This window comes from Loxodonta africana, chromosome 10, assembly GCF_030014295.1.
Source record: "Loxodonta africana isolate mLoxAfr1 chromosome 10, mLoxAfr1.hap2, whole genome shotgun sequence".
Taxonomy (NCBI): domain Eukaryota; kingdom Metazoa; phylum Chordata; class Mammalia; order Proboscidea; family Elephantidae; genus Loxodonta; species Loxodonta africana.
In genome coordinates this window covers 105,834,056-105,857,510 of record NC_087351.1, presented here as the reverse complement: position 1 = coordinate 105,857,510, position 23,455 = coordinate 105,834,056, and the positions used below count along the sequence as shown (strand labels likewise).

At 48.8% G+C, this 23,455-nt stretch overlaps 2 protein-coding genes across 2 annotated transcripts in view; one reads left to right on the top strand and one right to left on the bottom strand.

Annotated features, from left to right (window-relative positions):
• Window positions 1-10,217, top strand: part of LGMN (legumain) — a 40,868-nt gene extending 30,651 nt beyond the window's left edge. The window contains exons 7-14 of the mRNA XM_003408835.4: window positions 747-809; window positions 1,549-1,615; window positions 2,780-2,898; window positions 2,986-3,075; window positions 5,150-5,350; window positions 7,640-7,810; window positions 9,347-9,414; window positions 9,631-10,217. Of these exons, the coding sequence (XP_003408883.1) occupies window positions 747-809; window positions 1,549-1,615; window positions 2,780-2,898; window positions 2,986-3,075; window positions 5,150-5,350; window positions 7,640-7,810; window positions 9,347-9,414; window positions 9,631-9,673 (822 nt within the window). The 3' untranslated portion in view covers window positions 9,674-10,217. The remainder of the gene's footprint in view (window positions 1-746; window positions 810-1,548; window positions 1,616-2,779; window positions 2,899-2,985; window positions 3,076-5,149; window positions 5,351-7,639; window positions 7,811-9,346; window positions 9,415-9,630) is intronic.
• RIN3 (Ras and Rab interactor 3) overlaps window positions 6,337-23,455 on the bottom strand; it is a 166,511-nt gene continuing 149,392 nt past the window's right edge. The window contains exon 10 of the mRNA XM_023546647.2: window positions 6,337-23,118. Coding sequence (XP_023402415.2) covers window positions 22,798-23,118 — 321 coding nt within the window. The 3' untranslated portion in view covers window positions 6,337-22,797. The remainder of the gene's footprint in view (window positions 23,119-23,455) is intronic.

Below are 23,455 nucleotides of genomic sequence, written 5' to 3'. Positions count from 1 at the left end.
TGCGATGGGTGGGGCTGGGGGGACCAGCTTAGCATGTGAAACCTTTCCCAACGCATCTGTGTCTTCCTGTGCGTTGTCCTGCTTTTCTTTCTTTTTAAATTTTATTTGTTGTTGTTAAAATGTACACAGCAAAACATACAGCAGCAGTTTCTACCTGTACAGTTCAGTGACACTGATTCCATTCTTCTAGTTGTGCAGCCATTCTCACGCTCCTTTTCTGAGTTGTTCCTCCTCTATTAACATGGGCTGCCCACTGAGTTTCTCCTCTAACCTTTCGAGTTGCCACTGTCAATTTGATCCCACGTAGATCGTTCTTCAAAACAGCATGATGCTCGGGGCAGACATCCTTTACTAGTTAAGCTGAACTGTTGTTTGACTTGAAGAATACTTCCGTTCCCCTGCTTTTCTCCCACGTCACAGCGTTGGCAGCTGTCTCAGGACTTGGGTGGGTTGCATTAGACACAACAATAGAACAAAATCTCTCACTCCCCAAGACAGAGTAATGAGTGAAGAAGCACATTCTCTTCTGCCTTTGAAATATGCAAATAAAACACTTTGGTTTAAAGCACAATAAAAATTAAAAAACAAAAAACCAACACGTTGGTTGCCATCCTGGGATTTTGCTGTTCACCATGGTTACTTCTAAGGATTGGTGGATGAGAATTGATGAAGCCCCTGTAGGACTGTGTCAGTGCTGCCCCAGCAGATGTGATGTTAGTTTGAATTCCAGTCTTCTTCCCTTTCAGCTTCATGTGAAGGACCTGAATGAGACCATTCGTTACATGTACAAACACAAGATGTACCAAAAGGTAACGTCAGTCCTTGGAGTGGCCTTGGGGGAGGAAGTTGAGGAAGGCAGTGGAAGCAGAGCCCCCAGCTCTATGACTAGCCTCTAATGATGGAGGGCTATGTTTTCTGGAAGGGGTGTCCTTTAGATGAGTCTTGAACTCTGGTTTCCCAGACTCCCGTTTTGACATTTTGGGGCATCATAGTTGCTGGAGTACTGCTTAAGGCACAAATTGCTGGGCCCCGCCCTGAATGTGACTCAGTAGGTCTGGAGTGGAGCCTGAGACTGTCTTTCTGACAAGTGTCCAGGTGATGCTGATGCTGCTGGGCTGGGGACCACAGCTTTAGGCATTTTGGACAACTGGAGAGGAAAAGGCTACACCTATATTCTCCTGGGTCTCTCCGCCCTGCAGCAGCCATGGAGGGCTGTGTGGCACTCACGTGGCTGTGACTATGGGGATAGTAAGGGAAGGCGGCCCCCAACTGTTTTACCATTTGAAACCACTCCCTGTCCTGGACAGAGCAATGGTGCCTTGGCCTTCAACTCATGGACCATTTTACTCTATTAGCGATGAGTACATTCGAGTCCTCTGGTTTGTGTGACAGCACTTTGTGCAGCCCCTGGCAGCAGAGATGTCTTGGAAAAGCCAAAGCGGAAGACTCTGAAAGGACGGGTAGAGAGGGTGGGCAGGGCTGAGATGGCATTTAAGAGGGGTGGTGCCTGGAGGAGTGTGAGTGCACCCGTGTGGTTCTGTGTTTCAGATGGTGTTCTACATTGAAGCCTGTGAGTCTGGCTCCATGATGAGACACCTGCCGAATGACATCAATGGTAGGTGGTGCGAGCAGGGTGCCCAGCTGTGGTCCTTTCACCCACACTCAGACACTGCCAGTGTGGTACCAGCTGCTCCACGTAAGCAGGGGCCTGGGGTCACCTGATGCCTGGAAGCACTGGGCTTCCTCTACTACTTGAGGATTGTTGTTGCTGTGTGCCTTCCAGTCGACCCCGACTTCTAACGACCCTGTAGGACAGAGGAAAATTTCTCCTCGGGGTTTCCTAGGCTATAACCTTTACAGGAGCGGATTGCTGAGTCTTTTCTCCCATGGAGTGGTCGGTGGGCTCAAATCACCGACCTTTCGGTTAACAGCCGACCACTTAACCACTGTGCCACCAGGGCTCCATTACTTGAGGATTAATGCTCAGGGAAATAGAGACTGCACGTGAGCTTCACGGTGCTCTTCCAGATTCTCGGAAAGCTACCTAAGTCCAAAATCTGGACATGGGTTCAAGGAGAAACCACACGGGCTTTGGACCAGCCTTGGTTCTCTGCCTTACGTCACGTCCTGGCTTTCTCATCTTGGGCAGGCTTCTTAATGTCTTTGACCCTCAGTTACCCCATCTGTAAAATGGGGATAGAGATAGTGCCTGTCCATTGGGAGAGTTCCACTTTAAATAAGAGAACATTCTTTCAAGTTTCCAGAGCTACTGCAGTCCTTCAGCATTCTTCCAAAATACCCTGAAGTCCTGAGCATGGGTACTTGCTTCTCGCCACAAAAAAGGAGTCTGTCAACTGGCTTTTCTCGCTTCACAGTAACTTAAACCAGTTCAACCAGCTGCTGTTAAGTCAGTCCCAGCTCATGGCGGCCCCGTGTGTATCAGAGTAGAACGATGCTACCGAGGGTTTTCAGTGCCTGATTTTTTTAGACGTAGATAACCAGGCCTTTCTTCTGAGGCGCCCCGGGTGGGCTCGAGTCTCCATCCTTTTGGCTAGCAGCCGCACACGTTACCTGTTGGCACCATCCAAGGACTCCTGCATGAGCTTTAGAAGAGTTCCTGTCAAGTGAGCAGGGCTGGATATGGTTACGTTTACCTGCCTTCCCTGTCTGCTCATTGTAGGCGGCTTGTTTCAGTTTGACTCGGAAAGGAAGGTCTCACGCTTCAAGTGTGATCCACAGCAGGGAGTAGAATATGACCAGTGTTTTCTGCCCCTCCTAGTGTATGCGACCACTGCCGCCAACCCCAGTGAGTCGTCCTACGCCTGCTACTATGACGAGGAGAGGGGCACGTACCTGGGGGACTGGTACAGTGTCAACTGGATGGAAGACTCGGATGTGGTGAGCTCTCAGAGTAGGCGGTGTGCAGCTGAGCCTTAGCCATCAGGCTGGGAGTATCAAAGGACGTTCACATTTCTGTTTTTGCAGGAGGACCTGACAAAGGAGACCCTCCACAAGCAGTACCAGCTGGTCAGGTCCCGCACCAACACCAGCCACGTCATGCAGTACGGAAACAAAGTGAGTGCGGGCCCTGAGCTTCTGCCCCCTGGCTGCCAGGGCCCAGGCCGACGTGCCTAGAACATTTCTCTCTTGGTGAAGGGTGGAGGGATCCGGTGAGAACTGGCCTGGATGATGCCTGCCTTGCATGTCTTTAGCCACTCCAACCTGAGGACCCTGCCTGGGCTTTGGACTCAGACCTTGCTAGCTTCAAACTTACAGAGTGGCGAGACTTTGGGCAAGCTTATTAGCCTGTTTCTTCGTGGATCAAAACCCTAGAGTTCAAGGTCGCTGGAGCATTAGGGAAGATGATGCATTTAAAACGCGAAATCTGGGGCAGGCCTGGTGCACAGTAAGAGATCACTCAATCAAAAGCTGCTCCTTCAAACAAGTTTCCAGGCATTGCTCTATGGCCCCCACCCCTTGGCTTCTCCAGGGTCCTTCCTCACTGCAAACCGTGGTTTGTCACCATTGCTCGCTGCCTATACAGTAGAGACTGTGTCTGGAAGGAACCCAGGTGGTTAAATAGGCAAGTTCATCAGGGCTGGACAGAGGTCACAGCAGGTGGCTGCTGAAGCCTTGGACTTTAAGTGAAGCCACTGGGGCTAGCCCTTGATACTCACAAAGCAGGTGACTTGCGCAAGGCCTCCCCAAGCAGCCTGCCACCATCTGAAAGTGTCCAACCTGAAATTTGTTCTTTTGGCCCATGCATTTGCCTTCTAGAAGAACCTGTGAGCCAGTTAACCAGCCATCTTTAGCCCTTCACCAAGTGGAGTGTGGGCTAGAGCAGGGCAACCACAGGACATGAGAAAGGCACTCAGGATGCCTTGGACCTGGTCAGGCTTTTGGGTGGGAGGAGGATAGAGGTGGAAGCAGAGGAAGGCATGGGAAAGGTGACTCCAAGAAGGCAGGGCCCAAGTTGGTACTGGCCTGGCCGTCTGGAAGCTGTGCCAGGCTGCCGGAGGTTGGACTGGAGGAAGAGGTCACCGGCAACTCTTCTTCTGCATTGAGCTTTCCATGCTCTTTACAAACCCAAAACCAAACCAAACCCGTTGCCGTTGAGTCGATTCCGACTCATAGTGACCCTATAGGACACAGTAGAACTTCCCCATACAGTTTCCAAGGAGTGCCTGGAGGATTCGAACTGCTGACCTTTTGGTTAACAGCTGTAACTCTTAACCACTACGCCACCAGGATTTTCTTCTTTTTACAATATCCCTGGAACGTCTCATCTTGGTTGAGGAAATGTGGTGGATCTTTTCCTTTTATGTTTTTATATACGCATATATGTATGTTTGGAGTCCTGAGTGGTGCCAAGAGGTTAACGTACTTGACTGCCAACTGAAAGGTTGAAGATTTGAGTCCACCCAGAGGTGTCTTGGAAGAAATGCCTGGCAACCTACTTCCAAAAAATCAGCCATTGAAAACCATATGGAGCACAGCTCTACTCTGTTGCACATGGGGTCGCCGTGAGTCAGAAGTGACTTGCTAGCAACCAGCTTTTGGTTTGCTGTGTATTTTATTTTTTGTTGCTTTGTTCAGAAAAAGGATGTTTTTGTAGGCTTGTAACAGATCTGTCGCTCTGGCTGAGATTCATTCTGTGGTGACCCCTGCAGCCCAACAGAGCCTGGCAGGGTGTCTGTGTGGTTAGACCCCAGTGCCAAGCACCAGCCCAGCCCCTCAGCTCCCTGGCTGTGCCCTTCTCAGTGGAGCTGACTTCAGATCTCACATTCCTGCTTCTGGTCACTGGGGACAGGCAGATGAGCACAGTCCAGGGTGACCACTGGCTGACACCCATCAGGCCCAGGCTCTTCTTGACTGTGAGCCAGCAGTTTCAGTTCATACATGAAGGAACAGCCATTCTGCTCTAAAAAATGTCAGACATTCTTGAAGTTGACCGTTGGTAGACTTTGGATGCTCGTTTTGGCATCTGCTGGAGGTGAACCACGCATGTCAGGCTGCGGTCATGGCCCATCAATGGTCCTCAAACCATCTGGAGTGAACTGCGAGCCTTCTATGGAGAGGCAGGATCAGCATATCTGTGGCCCATCTCCTCCCACTCAGCCCGGCTTTCTCTCTCTCTCTCTTTCTCCAGTCCATATCTGCCATGAAGCTGATGCAGTTCCAGGGTATCAGACACAAAGCCAGCTCTCCCATCCCTCTGCCTCCTGTTACACACCTTGACCTCACACCTAGCCCTGAGGTACCCCTTGCAATCATGAAAAGGAAGCTGATGGCCACCAATGACGTGCAGGAGTCCAGGGATCTTCTCCAGAAAATCAGCAGGCATCTGGAGGTGAGTAGGAACCATTCCCAGGTTCCTTTTACCTGCCTTAGGCAGACAGCACCTGCCCTAGGCGGACAGCACCTGCCCTAGGTGGACAGTATCCGTGAGCACTGTCTCTGCCTCCTGACCATTATCCAGCATTGCTCAGAACTGGGTGCCAGTCCTCTGGGGTCACCCTTCTCCCACCACACGGTGGTACCTGGGACAGGCAACTAGCCTTTGTGCCTATGTAAGGCAGAAGCAGTGAGCAGAGCAGTGGTCGGCTTCATCCTTGTTAGTAAACTGACCATCACCTCTTCAGTAGCAGGGAGCAAAGAAATAGGGTCCCTTCTCTCCTGTGTCCTGCCTAGAAGCCTGGCCTGTGGCTAGTTCCTGCTTTTATACCGGCTGCATAGAAGACATTTTTATTTTTCTGCTTGTTGAGTTACTAGCTAATCATATAAAAATAATCCAGTCCACAAAAAATTTCTGAGTCCTAGAGCCCAAAACTCATTCTAATATGCGTGAGAGCTGTCTTTTATGCCTACTGAGTCTGTTTTCAGTAGCTCGCCGGTTTGTTTGGAGCTGGCAGAATTACTCTTCAAATTAGAGCTGTGCAGCTGGGAACCACAAGGAGTGCATTTATGGGAATGCTGCACAAAAGGGCGAACTGTCCCTTCCAAGAAAGCAAGCTCTTTGTTAGCACTTGTACCCTGGTCAGCTCTTGTCCTCTTGTCCACCAGCATGGCAGTGGATGTTCCCATGACACTGAGGTGCCACAGTGCACTGAAATACTGTCGGAATTTTCTAGGAAAGATAAAATACAGTGAAACCTGTGAGAGCTGGAACTGGATGGGACTGTCTTGTTTTTCTGGGTCTTGCAGGTTTTCTATCTTTGACAGGGTGTAGTCTTACCACTTTTCTATCACTCTCTGTTAGTGGAAAATATTTGCATTTTCCTTTCCTGACAGGTTTCTGCCTTACACAGGTTCCCACTTTGGCAGGTTTTACTGTACTATGTGGTTTGTTTTAAACGCGTATATCTAATTATCCTGAAAGTTAGTACCTTGAGTGTGGCAACCTGATTAGCCAGGACTTTATTTTTAGCTGGTGTCAAACACACATAGCACAGAGGTTCTCAGACTTTTGGTCTCAGATCTGTTTACACCCTTCAAATTATTGATCTCAAAGAGCTTTTGTTGATGTGAGTTTCTATCTATTGATTTTTACCGCATTAGAAATTAAAACTGAGATTTAAAAATATTTACTAACATGCTTAGAAACAGCAATGATAAAGCCATTGGCATTAATTTTGTATGAAAAATAATAATTTTCCAATATAAAAACAATTTTGGTGAGAGGAGTGACATTGGTTTCTTGACATTTTTGCAACCCAGCTCAGTAGAAGGCAGCCGGATTCTTGTGTCTGTGTCTGAGTTCTCTTTGCTGCAGTAACGTTCTTTTGGTTGAAGTATATGAAGAAAATCCAGCCTCACACAGATGTGCAGTTGGGAAAGAGGACACTTTATGCCCCCGCCCCCAAGAGGCCTTGGGGACCTCCAAAGCTCCTCAGGCCACGCTTTGAGAAGGGCTGGTCCAACATCCACTAGGCAGCGAGTGTTCGTTGAATTCAGAGATAGATGAAAAACCCTGACTGGGGAGGCTTGTAAAACACGGTTAACATGGAAGCAGTTTCCTCCTCATGGTGCCATTTTTCAGCATCTGGGAGGAAACGGTTTCCTCTTTGTCCCCTCCATCTAACCATTTGATTCCCTGAATGGGTAGCAATGCGTTTGGACACACAGCACTGGTCATCGGACAGCGGTCGGCTTTATGGCACGGTTTCCTCAGGTCCCTTTCCACGGAGCTGGACAGGCCTGCTGCTAAAGAGTATTTAGTCTGAAATATTTCCAAAAGCCAGAAGATCCCGAAAAGGCAAGGTCTTCCTGAAGACTCCGAGCTGTTACAGAAGCCTCACTTGCCTTCCTCAGAACACATTGATTTTTTAATTGTTGGCATGCCTTTTTTTTTTTTTTTTTTAATTTTTATTGTGAAAATACAGGTAGCACCACATCTGCCAATTCAACAGTTTTCACATATACAATCCAGTGAGATCAATGACATCAGTCATGTGTGACCGTCACCCATCTCCTTTGGCAGATTTTCCGTCCCCATAAACAAAAGCTCAATATTGGCATCTGTTTCACGTGTTGGATGGTGTGAAGAAAAGCCTTGAAATGCCTTTCTGACCTTACCAGGGCTCCAGGAGGGACTGTGGTAATATAAGATATGCCTCACAAAAGCCGCGTGTCTTCACAGGCCAGACATGTCATGGAGAAGTCTGTGGGAAAGATCGTCTCCTTGCTGGCGACGTCCAGCGCTGAGGTGGAGCAGCTCCTCTCTCAGAGAGCGGAGCTCACGGAGCACGCCTGCTACCAGGAGGCTGCTGTGCACTTCCGCACACACTGCTTCAACTGGCACTCCGCCACGGTAAGGCCGCACCTGCCCGCTGGCTCCGCGCCGCGCCTTCCGCCCGCCGACCTGGGCCTTTCTGGCACCTTGATCCAAAAGCTAAATTAGTATCACCCAGTGGGAATCGCGTCAGGTGCATCGCTGCCTAAGTGTCCTAGATACCACACGTGGGAGGCTCTGACAAACAAATGTATTCTCTCACAGTTCAGTAGGCTCTTCATCCTTTACTTAGGAGCTCTAGGGGAAGACTTCTCTCTGTTGGCTCTGTGAGAAGGTCCTTGTCCCCTTCAGCTTGTGTTCTTCCTGTAGTGTGGTGTCTATCTTCCCTCATCTGTGCTTCCTGGTTTCTGTGCCCAGTTTCCTCGTTTTCTATCTCAGAGGTGACTGCCTTAAGACACAGCCTACACTGCTGTGGCCTCATTAACATAAAAAAAACCCTGTTCGCATATGGGATTACATCCACAGTATAGGGATTAGGATTCCAACATGTATTCTGTGAGGACACAATGCAGGCTTAACTGTTACCTTGTAGAAGGCTGAAGCTCCACTCAAGCTGAGGATACGAGGAGCGTATTTGAGAGACCTTTGATAGGGGTGAACGGCAGAGGGCTGTCCAAGTTCACTGGACACAAGTCCTGGCCCCAAACCAACCCACTGCCGTCGAGTCGATTCAGACTCATAGCAACCCTATAGGACAGAGTAGCACTGCCCCATAGAGTTTCCAAGGAGCACCTGGCGGATTCAAACTGCCGACCTCTTGGTTAGCAGCTGTAGCACTTAACCGCTATGCCACCAGTCCTGGCCCCAGACACTCTTAATTGTCCCAGTGTGTAAAAGAGTTGACCAGAGTCCTATATGATTCAGCCCCTGTTTATATCTGGCTTTGAAGGGCAGTGACTTCTTATCATTCTCTTGCCGTCCCTGCCAAGCCCCATCCCTCAGTACCAACCCCCACACCAGCCACCATGTTTTCTTCCTTCTGGGCCTACTCTGAACCCTCCCCAAGATTTATGGTCAAAATCAGGCCCCACCCACAGAGGAGAAGAAAGCGCTAACTTGTTGCAGATGGTAGAACATCAGGGCTGATGGGCAGCTAAAAAGCCTTCTGGTGAGTACCGTGGGATGCTCGGGTCCCTCTAGAGCAGGGTGGGCAAGCTGCAGCCATTGGCCCACCACCCATTTTTCTAAGTACAGGTAGTCCCCAATTTATGACATATATATATATATATATATATTTTTTTTTTTTTGGTATATCTTATCATTGGTAATATGTACCTAGGACTGAGAGGGTGTTGGGGGCCTTCCACCCGCCTGCAGTTGTGTATAAACCCTTGCCTGTGTGCATTTTTCTTGAGAGACAGTTCACACACATCACCAGATTACCAAGAGGTGGGGAAAGGATCCATGGCCCAAAAAAGGTCAAGAAGCCCCGGCCCAGATGGTTTACTTCTGTAACTGGGAAGGTAGAGTGCTCCTAAGTAAGGATGAAGAGTTGATGGGGTGGTGAAATGATGATACCTGTCTTTTTTTTTTTTTTTGTATGTTTGCTTCCAGTACGAGTATGCTTTGAGACATTTGTACGTGCTGGTCAACCTTTGTGAAAAACCTTACCCAGTTGACAGGTGAGTCAGCTTTTGAAGTGTATTCCAAGCGTCAGTGTCTCCTCCCTCCAACTTTGTTCTAGATATATCTGCCAGTGGAATTCAGAATAGCTGCATTTTCAGTGATAATTGTTGTGTGACTCCCACATAGACTACTACCTGCTCTGTGTTGGATTATGTTTGTCATTTCTTCAGAGTTGACATGGTTCACAAACTTCTTTTTCCTGTCTCTTACAGAATAAAGTTGGCCATGGACAAGGTGTGCCTTGGTTACTACTGAAAAGCTGCCTTCCTGATGCTTTTCTGAGTGTGAACACGTCCGCTTAGAACATGAGACTAACCTGAGACTGAAGAGGTGGAGCCAGGAGGAAGCTGACCCCACCTGCTCCCGGTGCTCCTAGGGAATGCAGTTGGGCCACTCCTGGGCCACGCTCCAGACTTTTCTCTCCGAAGGTGGCTTGCTCACCTTTACCTATTTGCCCAACCTTCTGCAGGTCATGTGTGACACTTTGAAAATCTACAAATTTGGGCAAGTAAAGCTCTGTATTGGGAGGCTTATTTGCTTTTTACGAGGTTCTTTTGCCCGCTTGTTTTAAGGAGAAAGAAGTCCACTTGGGCTTCCGTAGCCCGTGGAAGAGTCTTTGCTCGAAGGAATTTGAGGCGAGTCATAGCTGAAACCGGAGTCTTCAGAATGATTTTATTGAAGAGGGTCTTATGCCCAAAATGAAAACCTATTTTTAGAAAATATTACAATTTTGATTGATTTATTTCATTTTGCAACAATGGACAAGTCTTAAAAAATAAAGATTAATAACTGAACCCAAGTATTCATTTCTGGCCCCTAACTTTGTGATATGTACTCCTGGCCCCTCCTAGGTGCCTCATTGCCTCTCCCCACTGACTGACTCACCTCTGTTTCATACTGTCTATACCCTGGTGGTGCAGTGGTTAGGAGCTACAGCTACTAACCAAAAAGGTTGACAGTTGGAACTCACCAAACGTTCCTTGGAAACCCCACGGGGCAGTTCTACTCTGTTCTTTAGGGTCACTGTGAGTCAGAATTAACGCGTGGCAATGGGTTTGGGTTTTTTTTTTTGTACACGCCTTGGACTTTCCAGCCTCCTGCCTTTGCTTCTTGCTGTGCCTCTACCCTGGAACGCCTTTCCCTTTATGTCTATAGATCCTCAATGTTTATCTCTTCTTATTCTGAACCTTTCCTCATTTCTCTCTCCCCGCCAGTCAGAAGGACCATTTCCTCTGTCCATCTGTGTGTTTCATTGCCTCTGTTACAGCATGTGCAGGGGGCTGGCCTTGCTCCACGTGTGTTCCCCGAGGGCAGAGGCTGCCTGACTTCCCTTTGTTCCCTTGGCTCAGTGCCCTAAACAGGGAGGTGGTCGTGGTGGGCTTGTAAAAGACTTGTAAGAGTTCTACTCACCATATTCCTTCAATGGAATATTGTCTGGCAATAAAAAGCAGTGACATCCTGGTACATGCTACAACGTGGATGAACCCTGCAAACATCATGCCAAGTAAAAGAAGCCGGTCACAAAAGACTACATACTGCACAATTCTGCTTATGTGAACTGTCCAGAATAGGCAAATTTATACAGACGGAAAACAGCCAAGGATTGAAGGGATTCCCTGGGTGGGTGGTGCAAGCAGTTAAGCATTTAGCTGCTAGACAAAAGGTGAGGGGGTTCGAGTCCACCCAGAGGTGCCTCGGAATAAAGGCCTTCTGGTCTATTTCCAAAAGATCACAGCCATTGAAAACCCTACAAAACACAGTTCTACTCTGACGCATGAGTTCGAATCGACTTTGCAGCAATTAGCTGGTTTTTTTTTTTAGGAGTTGGGGGAGGTGGAAATGGGAAATGACTGCTTTCTGGGTACAGTTTCTTTTGGGGGTGAAAATGCTCTAAAATTGTAATCGTCACACAACTCTGAATTTACTAAACATCACTGAATTGTATGAACGGTGAATTATAGGGTATGTGAATTATAGCTCAGTCAAGCTGTTTTTAAAAAGCCGTTATAGCTGGCATAACTGAATATCCATCTGCAAAAAAATGAAACAAGACCCATACCTCACACAAACACTAACTCAAAATGGATCAAAGACCTAAATATAAAATTTCAAATGATAAAGATCACGGAATTAAAAATAGGAACAATGCTAGGAGCCCTAATACATGGCATAAACAGTATACAAAACATTACTAACAATGCACAAACACCAGAAGAGAAACTAGATAACTGGGAGCTCCTAAACATCAAACACTTATGCTCATTCAAAGGCTTCAACAAAAGAGTAAAAAGACAACCTACAGACTTGGAAATAATTTTTGGCTACGACAAATCCAATCTGCATCTAATCTCTAAAATCTACAAGATACTGCAAAACCTCAACAACAAAAAGACAACCCAATTAAAAAATGGGCAAAGGATATGAACAGGCACTTCTCCAAAGAAGACATTTAGGTGGCTAACAGATACATGAGGAAATGCTCATGATAATTAGCCATTAGAGAAATGCAAATCAAAACTACAATGAGATACCATCTCACCCCAACAAGGCTGGCATTAATACAAAAAAATACAAAATAATAAATGTTGGAGAGGTTGTGGAGAGACTGGAACATGTATACACCGCTGGTGGGAATGTAAGATGGTACAACCATTTTGGAAATCAATTTGGTGCTTCCTTACTAGAAATAGAACTACCATACGATCCAGCAATCCAACTCCTTGGAATATATCCTAGAGAAATAAGAGCCTTTACACGAATAGATATATGCACACCCATGTTCGTTGCAGCATTGTTTACCATAGCAAAAATGTAGAAACAACCAAGGTGCCCATCAACAGATGAATGGATAAATAAATTATGGTATATTCACACAAGGGAGTATGACACAGCAATAAAGAACAACAATGAATCTGTGAAACATTACATGGAGGAATCTGGAAGGCATGCTGAGTGAAATTAGTTGCAAAAGGACAAATATTGTATAAGACCATTATTATTAGAGCTCAAGAAAAGGTTTAAACACAGAAGAAAACATTCTTTGATGGTTACAAGGGCGGGAACGGAGGGAGGGAGAGGGGTATTCACTAATTAGTAGACAAGAATTATTTTAGGTGAAGGGAAGGGCAACACACAATACAGGGGAAGTCAACACAACTGGACTAATCCAAAAGCTAAGGAACCGTTCCTGAATACAACCAAACACTTTGAGGGACAGAGTAGCAGGGACAGGGGTCTGGGGACCATAGTTTCAGGGGACATCTGGGTCAATTGGTATATCAGTGTATTAAGAAAATGTTCTGCATCCCACTTTGGTGAGTGGTGTCTGGGGTCTTAAAAGCTAGCAAGCAGCCACCTAAGATGCATCAATTGGTTTCAACCCACCTGCAGCAAAGGAGAATGAAGAACACGAAAGACAAAATATGAGCCCAAGAGAAAGAAAGGGCCATGTAAATCAGAGACTCCATCAGCCTGAGGCCGGAAAAACAGGGTGGTGCCCGGCTACCACCAATGACCACCCTGACAGGGAACACAACAGAGAACCCTGATGGAACAGGAGAAAAGTGCGATGCAGACCTCAAATTCTAGTAAAAAGACCAGACTTAATAGTCTGACTGACTGGAGGGACCCCAGAGGTCATGGCACCTGGACTCTGTTAGCCCAAAACGAAAAAACTATTCCCTAAGCCAACTCTTCAGACAAAGATTAGACTGGACTATGAGATGTAAAATGATACTGGTGAGGAATGTGTCCTTAGCTCAAGTAGACACAGAAGTCTATGCGGGCAGCTCCTTTTTGGAGGCTAGATGAGAAGGCAGAGGGGGTCAGGAGCTGGTTGAATTGACAGGAGAAATATGGGGTGGAAAAGAGGAGTGTGCTGTCATTGTAAGGAGAGCGACTAGGGTCACATAACAATGTGTGTATAAGTTTTTATATGAGAAACTGACTTGAACTGTAAACTTTCACTTAAAGCCCAATTAAAAACAAAAAGCATTATAGCTAGATGGCTGTTATCTAGATAGATCTCTAGAGAGAAAAAAGAAAAAGCAGCATCAAATTCCAACACATATGGCCACCTGTCTTTACATAGGGATATTGTGTGCTGTCAAGTCAATTCTGACTCATGGCGACCTCACAGGACAGAGTAAAACTGCCCCATAGGGTTTTGGGAACAGATTGCCAGGTCTTCCTCCACAGAGCCACTGGTGGGTTCGTACCACCAACTTTGTGGTTAGCAGCTGAGTGCCTAACCACTTCACCACCAGAGTTCCTTATGTAGACACCTGTCCTATTTAGCAATAATGGAAGTCACTGAAGTTTGGAGTTATGGACCGGAAACCGCAGATACTGGCAATTAGGGTGGCGTCTGACAAATTCAAGGGTGGTGGTGTTTCTAATCTGGGCCTATTTTTCATTGGCATGAACAGATTATCCTTTCTCAATGAGGTGGTCTTCACAAGGTGAGTCAAATGGCTTCAGGATTTACCAAGAACCCTTACTGTCCTACGGATTTTTTTGGACTCTGAGATTTTAGGCAACAAATATAAGAGGCATACTGCTGGAGCTACGGCCGATACTCAGCAAGTAAGCCTGAAGACAAGGCTGGTGTGCAAGGAAGAGAAACACCCTACTGAAATGTAACATTTTCAAGGGAATATCTTAAAAGGCCTCAAGATGCAGATTGTAAAAATTGTGCTTAACGCGCTCAGCTGCTAACCGAAAGGTTGGTGGTTCTAGTCCACCGAGAGGCATCTTGAAAGGAAGGTCTGGTGATCTATTTCTTTGAAAAATCAGCTCTTGAAAAAACCCTGTGGAGCACAGTTCTACTCTGATACACCTGGGGTCACCGTGAGCCAGAACTGACTCGCCGGCAACTGGGCTCTGTCCTCTAGTGCTGTTAACTACTCTTGTGACCCTGGTTCTCTCTTTTCATTTTGTTCTCTCTGTAGAATGAAAGTATACTTCATTTTTTAGTAAATACAGAAACTTGAGTGTTCAGGGTTCTAAAGGTTAAAAAGTAGTTACTTTTCATTTCTCAAGTAAATGACAGTTCATAACCTTCTAAGCCACTATGCTACTTAGATTTCTAGTAAGGCTGACCTTTCTAGTGCGTCGACGACGACCACTACTTTTTTTTCCTAATTATATCCCAAATCCACAAACATGTTCTTGTAGCACAAGAGTTACACAGGACAGAAACGTCCAGAGCAAATACGGCTGCCTTTCCTCCCCAGAAGTCTCAAATGTCAGCTGATTCTCATCATATCCCCTTTCTGTATATTTACATAAAACCAAGTCCAGTCGCTGTCAGGTTGACTCCGCCTCATGGCAACCCCGTGCATGCCAGAGTATAACTGTGCTCCACAGGGTTTTCCTTTTTTTCAATATACATATAATATTTTATTGTGTTTTTGATCCAAGTTTACACAGCAAATTAGGCTCCCATGTAACAGTTTCTACACAAATTGTTCACTGACATTATTTACATTTCCCACAATATGTCAACGTTCTCATTAATTGCATTCTGGTTGTTCTGTTTCCAGTACTCTGCTTGTCCTGGCCCCCTTGTCCGCTCGTCTTTGCTTTAGAGTAATTATTGACCTTTTGGGCCCATATAGATGTTTTTTTACTGGTGCACTGTACTCACTGGTAATAGCCTTTATTTTGTGTGCCAATCTGTTATTTTGCTAAAGGGTGACCTCGGGATAGTTTTAGTTCAAGGTTTAAAGAGTATCTCAGGGCAGTAGTCTCAGGGAGTCCTCTAGTCTCAACTGGTCCAGTAAGTCTGGACTTTTTAAGAATTTGGGTTCTGTTCCACATTTTTCTCCCATTCTATCTGGGCCCATCCAGAGGATTTTCAATGCTGATTTTTTGAAAGTAGATTGCCAAGCCTTTCTTCTGAGGTGCCTCTGGGTGGACTCAAACCTCCAGACTTTCCGTTAGCATCCAAGTGCGTTAATCATTTGGCTCACCCAGGGCCTATATATTTACATAATTATGTACAAATTCTACTTTTTTACCTTTCCGTTATAAAATAAAGCCATGGAAAACAAACATTTTGTAAACGGAAACCCTGGTGGCATAGTGGTTAAGTGCTACAGCTGCTAACCAAAGGGCTGGCAGTTCGAATCCACCAGGTGCTCCTTGGAAACTCTATGGGGCAGTTCTACTCTGTCTTACTGGGTGGCTAGGAGTTGGAATCGACTTGACAGTAACAGATTTTTTTTTTTTTAACCCTTCTAACTGGAAACCCTGGTGGCATGGTGGTTAAGAGCTACATCTGCTAACCGAAAGGCTGGCAGTTTGAATCCACCAGGCACTTCTTGGAAACTCTGTAGGGCGGTTCCACTCTGACCTATAGGGTCGCTGTGAGTTGGGATCGACTCGATGACAATGGGTTTACCCTTGTAACTACACCCAGGTCAAGATATCGTTCTTTGCTAGCCACCCCAGAAGCCTCTTCTTGTGTCCCCCTCTCAGTCACAGCCCCCCAGCTTTAAAAATAACCACTCTCCTTATAATTTCATCACCGGGTGTGCATTCCTAAGCACTATGGTTTAGCTTTGCCCACTTAAAAAAAAAGATAATGTCTTTTCAGTCTTGTTTCCTTAAATTCATCTGGTGAAGAGCCCAGGCTGTTGCTCTGCCGAGTTCCCAGTGTGGGTTTTACTGGTTGCAGACTCACAGGGCTATCGAGCAACTTCTTCCAATCCCTGGATCTCATAGCCGCTGGATCCGGACATTTGAGCAGACTTTGGTCTGATCCCTTTGGCAAGATTATAGGTGGTGGTGTGTTCTTTAATTGGAGCCCTGGTGGCACGGTGGTTAAGAGCCCGGCCGCTAATCAAAAGGTCAGGAGCTCGAATCCACCCTCTGGGGGAGTTCTACTCTGTCCTATAGGGTCACTATGAGTCGGAATCAACTCAACAGCAATGGGTTTGGTTTTTTCGGTTTGGTGTTCTTTAATCAGGAGCACACTGCCTGGTTTGGGCTCTTTTTGATGTTAGTAGTCATCAGTGCTGAACGCCTAGATCCATCCATTCACTGGACGGTTGCACAATGGTGAAATTCTAATTCTATCATTTTGTTTTATCAGCTGGAATAACTCTATAAGGAGACATTTCCCCTTATCTGTATTTGGTTACCTGCTGGTGGAGCTGATAACACGAAAGGCAGGAAAAATGCCTGGCTCTGTCCTCTTAATTTACCTAGTTTCCTGAATTGGTTCCTTTTCATCCTCAGAATGTGACCAATTAATTTTCAGATATCATTATGAACTCATGGGTTTAAACTTACCCGATGAGCTTCAATCCATTGCAGTTCTTATCCTTACTGAAGCCAAACTGCTCACCTCTGGCCAGTGGAGACCTCCAGGTTGGCCCCTGGTCCCTTTTGACTGGCATGGCCCACTGTTAGCTTCGATTGCTTCCTTGCTATCTGGCATATCAAACGTTCCATTCTCATCTTGTACGTTCTTTGTCCCAAAGCTGGAAGGAAACCTTGGTTTCTTTTAATGGGAAATGGTATTTCAAGTCTGTGCACCTCACACCCAACGCCGACTTAATTTCAGGCCTGTGTTCCCCTCTATCATAACTGATGGCACAGCCGCCACCTTGGCATCCAAGCTAGGTATCTGGAAATCATCTAGGATCCTTTCCCTCCCTCACTCCCTCCAACCAACCACCCTATTCTGCTGGTTTACACCGTCAACGTTTCTCATATTGACCCTCCTTCCCGCCCCTGCTCCCCTGCCCAAAGTCAGGCTTCATCTTCTCCCCTGGACTGCTCTAACAGGCTTCAGTCCTCCGCCTCCAGCCTGGCCCCCTCCAGTCCAACTCCATGTGGGTGGAGAAATTATAGACTCTGGGTGGAGGTTTGAGTCCACATAAAGGTGCCTTGGAAGAAAGGCCTGGAGATCTACTTTTGAAGAAAAAAATCAGGCATTGTAAACCCTATGGAATGCAGTTCTACTCTGACACACATGGGGTCACCATAAGTTGGAAGCCACTTAATAGCAAATGTTGTGTGTGTATGTGTGTGTGTGTGGTGCCAGCCAAGACCATTCAGAGCCTGGCTGGACCTGCCTCTCAGCCTCACCTCCCACCACTCCTTGCCTCAGACTTTATGCTCAAGCCATCTTGAAACGACCAGTTACCCTGCATACAGCACACCCGAACTTCATGTTTCTGTGCCTTTTCACTTTCTTCCCTCATCCTTGCCAATAACTGCAGAAAGTCTGAGATTTTATCCTTCTTGCCAGCTAAGTGAACCTGCCAGTTTCCTGGGTCAGAGACAAAGGACTTCATTACTCACAGTGCAGCATGCTGCAAAAGCTTCATCAGTCCCCCTCTCAGGCTATTATGGATTGAATTCTGTCTCCCCAAAAAGATATGTTGAAGCCTGTAAATGTGACCCTTTGGAAAGAGTTTTTCTTTTGTTATGTTAATGAGGTCACAGCAGAGTAGAGTGAGTTCTGATCCTAAATGCTTTTGAGTGGTGTCTTACAAAGGGGAGAGCAGACATGGAGAAAAAGTCACACACAGAGGTGCCATATGGTCTAGAGTAGGCCTAGGAGAACTCGAGTCTGGGGGTGGTTGAGCCATGGGGTGTTCTCAGCTTCATGGGCCAGTGTGATGAGAACTGGGAACATAGGACGTCATAGGACCTGGGGTTGTGGAGGGCATGAGACCCAGCTGGGAGAGAGCAAACAGGATGCCTGGAGATGAGGATGCCTGCGCTGGGTCCTGAAGGATGAGAAGCTGGTGATGCAGAAGGGGTCAGAGGACCCCTGCAGGGCTGTGGGAGACAGCTCCCCATGGGCCTCTAGAGTGTCTGCAAGATGAGAAAAGGCTATGGAGAGATTTCATGCCTGGGCAATCAGGGAAACGGGGAAGATAGCAAGAGAAGATCCGTCTACAAGCCAAGGAACACCAAGAAATGCCCAGGGCTACAGAAGCAGGTGTGCCTGACCCAAGCCATGGTGTTTCCTGTTGCCTCATGTGCAGGTGAAAGCTGGACAATGAATATGGAAGACCAAAAAAGAATTGATGTCTTTGAATTACGGTATTGGTAAAGAATATTGAATATACCACGGACTGCCAGAAGAACAAACAAATCTGTCTTGGAAGAAGTACAAGCAGAATGCTCATCAGAAGCAAGGATGGCGAGAGTTTGTCTCATGTACTCTGGACATGTCATCAGGAAGGACCAGTCTCTGGAGAAGGACATCGTGGTTGATAAAGTAGAGGGTCAGCAAAAAAGAGGAAGGCCCGCATGAGATGGACTGACACAGTGGCTGCAGCAATGGGCCCAAGCACAGCAACGATTTTGAGGATAGCGCAGGACCAGGGTTCCGTTCTGTTGTACACAGGGTGGCCATGAGTCAAAACCGACTCAACGGCACCTACCCACTACAACAACAGAAGCAACAAAGAGGGATCTTCCCCCAGAGCGGGCGGAGAGAGAACAGGTCCCTGCTGATGTACTGAATTTGGACTCCTAGCTCCCAGAACTATGAGAAAATAAACTTTTGTTCTTCAGAGCCACCCACTTCGTGGTATTTTTGTTATAGCAGAATGAAGAAACTAAGAAACCCACCAAGTCCCCTGGGGGTGATGCAGAGGCAGGACCAGGATACTGCTGCACACAGTGGGTCTGTATCATAGCTGAGGAGCCTCCAGTTTAGGAAACTCCAATCTTTTAAAAGGGCAGTGGCGCTTCCATGGTGGGATTCTCCCAGGTTTGATGCCCAGCCAAGGCCCCCTCGTGTGCTGCTACCACCTGTGGAGGCTTGTGTGTTGCTGTGATGCTGAACAGGTTGAGGTGGAGCTTCCAGACTAAGGAGAACTAGGAAGAAGGCCTGGTGATCTACTTCTGAAAAACAGCCAATGTGAAAACCCTGTGGATGACAACTCTCTGATCTGCAACTGGTGACAGGAATAGCACAGGACCAGGCAGCATTTTGTTCCATTGTGCATGGAGTCGCCATGAGTTGGAGGCTGTCATGATGGCAGCTAACAACAGCCACCTTATAAAGATGGATGACAGCAAGCCTGTCCAGCTCTTTCCCTGGAGCGAGACACTATCTTCCAAGGCAGGAGGCATTCCTTTATTATCCTGGTCCAGAGAAAAACCTGCCTCTGTCCAGGAGGGAGACACTCTATTTTCCAAGGCTCTTTGTTACTGAAACACCTCTAAAAAGTCAGTCTGGGACAAAAGCTGTCGGCCTCTTCTCGTCTTGCAGACAGTCTAGAGGCCCATGGAGAGCCATCTGCCACAGCCCGGCAGAGGCCCTTTGACCCTTCTGCACCACCAGCTCCTCATCCTTCAAGACCCAGCACAGGTGTCCCTGTCTCCAGGCATCCTCTTTACTCTCCCCCAGCTGGGTCTCGTGCCCTTCACAATCCCAAGCCCTATGAGGTTCTGCCCCCTGCTCTCATTACACTGGTCCCCTGAAGCTGAAAACACCCCACGGCTCAGCTACCCCTAGACTCGAGTTCTCCTGGACCTGCTCTAGACCATATAGTGCCGCTGTGTGGATTGGGGATAGGCACCTCTTCCCGAGTAGACACAGTCCCATGCTAGCGTGTACAGCTTGGCAAATGGAGCCCAGACTGGATCTCCATTCCTACTTGTCCCCTCAGCTGTGTAGCCTTGGCAGTGAACAACTTCCACGACCAATGTGGTAGCCCAAATTCAGTTACCTTTCCAAGAAGAGCTGAGATTTCCCTTGCTTGCCCTGCTCCCCAGGAGCCTTAGTGATCCCTTCAATGAGCCTGGGCAATCAGGGAAACTGAGGCACCAAGAAGCACAATGACTTGCCAAGTGCGCAGCTGGTTGTGGCCTGGAGCTGAATGGTTTTCTGAATTTCCCTCTGACTTCAGGCTGCGTGGGCTGTGGAGTCAGTTCCCAGAGTCTTACCAGATGCCAGTGTTTTCCAGCAAATTGCCTGACAACTGTGGACGAGGGGAAGCCACTGCGGTGAGTCAGCACTTTTCCCAAAGCCCAGCTCTGTGTGCCTGTCCTGGAAACGGACGGCTTGCTTCCTGCCACAGCTGCTTCCCACGCCCCAACCCCGTGACCCTGCTGAGCAGGAGACTGCCAGCCCCGGAGCCCAGGCAGTTGAGGGTGAGCCCAGCAACCGCATCAGCAAATGTGTGCCAGGGCCTTCAGGCATGGCCTTGGGGCAGCTGGGGGTGGGGTGGGCGGGCTAGTCTCTGTGTGTGTGTTTGGGGGGATGTCCACACTGCACCCAGCGCACCCACACCTCCTCACTGCCCTCCTGTCTCCTCCCTCCCAGGCCTCTGCTCCTCTCTGCCCACTGTACCTGCAGGCTTCTCCTGTCCTCCCCCCACCCCAGCAAAAACTTGCTCATAACAAATGCCAGCTGGATACTCCACATTACTGGCTGGGCACCTACAGGACCACTTTGAGACTCTCCTTAGGATGGGCAGCACGTTGCACCCACCTGTTGAGGGTAGCCACGGGGCTGGAGGAGCAACAGGGCCAGGGCTGCCCCATCTCTCTGCAGAAACCCTGGGTGGCTTCTCCCAGCCCTGCTGGCCAAGCCCCAGCCTGTGATAGGGAAGGAGGGGACAAACACCATGCCCACATCCTGGCCAGTGGCCCTGTCACCCTTGGACACATACAAGGCTCTGGACTCCGACCCCTTGCTTGGGGACCTGGAGGAGAAGCTGCTTGCATCTAGGGCCCCTTGGTCAGCCAGCCATTCAGGCCAGTCCTCCAGGAGTGGGGCAGATAAGAGAGCCATGGATTGGAGGCCAGCCAGCCCCAAGTTCAAACTCCACTTTGGCCTCTCACCCGCTGTGTGGCCTTGGCCAATCACTCTACCTCTTTGGGCCTTGATGTCCTCATCCATAAATACCTCCCTCAGGGGCTGTTGTGAGGATTTAGTAGAATAATGTGGGGTAATTTGTTTAACAGCCAAGCACTCCAGGGCTCTGAACAGCTCAATGGGTGAGGCCCCCTCCATTTGTCCCATCCCATCTCCCCAGGGGTGTAGGCTTCCAGATGGCGGGACTCCAGGTAGCTCTCCTGCTCTCTGGGGTCTCAGGGGGGCAGAGACTAGCCTCCTGTGAGGACAAGGGGCAGCAAAGGTGAGAAGGTGAAAGATGGTTCTGGGAACAAGTCACAGATGGGGGTGAATGAGCACCAAGGACCATGGGGACACATGAGATAACGAGGCCAAGGAGATTGGGGCCAGCACCCTGAGGGCTGAGGGTGGCTGAGCGTAGCCCCCAGGACAGTGGAGGTTCTTTCAGAGGACAAGGCCCTTGGTGGCAGGAGGGGGCCTTTGGAATCCCACCTGGGAATGAGCTCCCCAGGCCATTCACAAAAGGAGAGGCCGTTTTCAAAAGGGCTTTTATTAAACTCTCCCCATAGCGCCTCCTGCCACAGTGTCTGTAGCCCCAGGCATGTCTCCAGGGGAAGGGCAGAGGCATAGCGAGGGGGTGGGGGGGATTTGCCCCTGGGTGCAAGTCCAAGGGGCAAATCCCCCCACCCCCCACCCCCACCCACATTCGATGAGGTGTGGGGGTGGAGATGGGTGCAGGTGCAAACTTAGAGGTCGCCCCTGGGTACTTCTTACCCTCCTAAGCCTCTGAGAAAGGGCCCTGTCAGTGTTCCCAGTGGCCCATGCCTTCCGGGACCTGGCCTCACTTGAGGCCCTGATGTGTGCTGGCTGTTCTGGGTCTTAGGGCTGTGGGAGGACTAGGCACTGGTAGCAGAGAGCAGGGTCCATGTAGGGGTGCTGTCTCCCCAACACTCTCCCTGAGAGATGCCCAAGTGGTCTAATACATCCCAGCTCCTTCCCGGCAGATGTGGGCACAGCTGTGGCCAGGCCACCCTTCCCTGGTCAGTCCTTGGGAAACCAGGTTGAGCCCTTCCCTGGGGGTGACTGAAGATAGGGCTGGGTGTGGGGAAGACAGAGGGATCTGTGAACAGGGGTGGCGTGGGCTTTGTTTGCTGCACTGGTTGAAGAGTCCCTTCCCTCTCTGGGCCTCAGTTTCCCTTTCTGGCTAGTGAAGAAATTGGCCTCAGTGGCCTCCTGGTACCATGCCTCTCCCTCAGGAAGTGCCTTTGACAGCTGCCCCATTTTATTCACAATCGTCCTGGGAGGTTGGCCTAGGCACGCTCAGTGGGTTGTGTGTGTGTGTGTGTGTGTGTGTGTGAGCATCCATGCTGGGAGTGTGTGTCTGTGTGTCCAGTTGTGCCCCAGTGTGTGTGCTCAGATGTGGGGGTGTGTGCATGTATGAGTGGGTGTGGCTGAGGGTTAGTGGGGATGAGCGAGTGTGAGCCCGGCTTGCCCATTCCTCTGCCCCAGGGCCAGTCTCTGTAACTATTATCATTGGGTGGGGGCCTCACAGGAAGTTGGGCTCCCGAACGACAAGGCAAGGTGGGCTCCCACTGCCCCCGCCACCATCCAGGGGCCGGTACACAAAGTGGAAGTCGCGCTTGGGCTCGCTTCGAAGCAAATAGCCCTTGATGCGGTGTGGCAGTGCCTCGTCTGCCAGCTGGAAGCAGCGGCCATCTACCAGCACGAAGAGCCGGTGGTCCTGAGGCTGCGCCACCTCAAACTTCTCAGCGCACTGTTCACACAGTGCCTGTGCCGGCGTGTCCGCCCGTGACGCCAGCGTCCGTGACTGCTGCTCGGGTTCCAGGTACGACACACAGATGAAGTCCTGCAGGGTGACATGGAGGGCCTGCGGTCACCCCTGGGGCCAAGCTGACATCCCATCTCACCCCACCCCTGCGCCTGGAGCTTGGACCAGGGGTGAGGAACTGAGTGGCCCTCCCTGTGACCACTCCACAGGGCTTGGAGTGGTGGTGAAACTGGGAGTCAGGACACTTGTGTCCTCTTCCTGTCTCTGTGGCTACGCTGCTGTGTGACCTCCCCTCTCTGAGCACCAGCTCTCAACGAGGCTGATCATTCTGGGTAATTCAGTTGTCTTTGAGCCTTTGCACTGAGGAGTGAGGCTTCCCCTGCTGGCCAGGCCAAGGGCTCTACTTCATTCATTC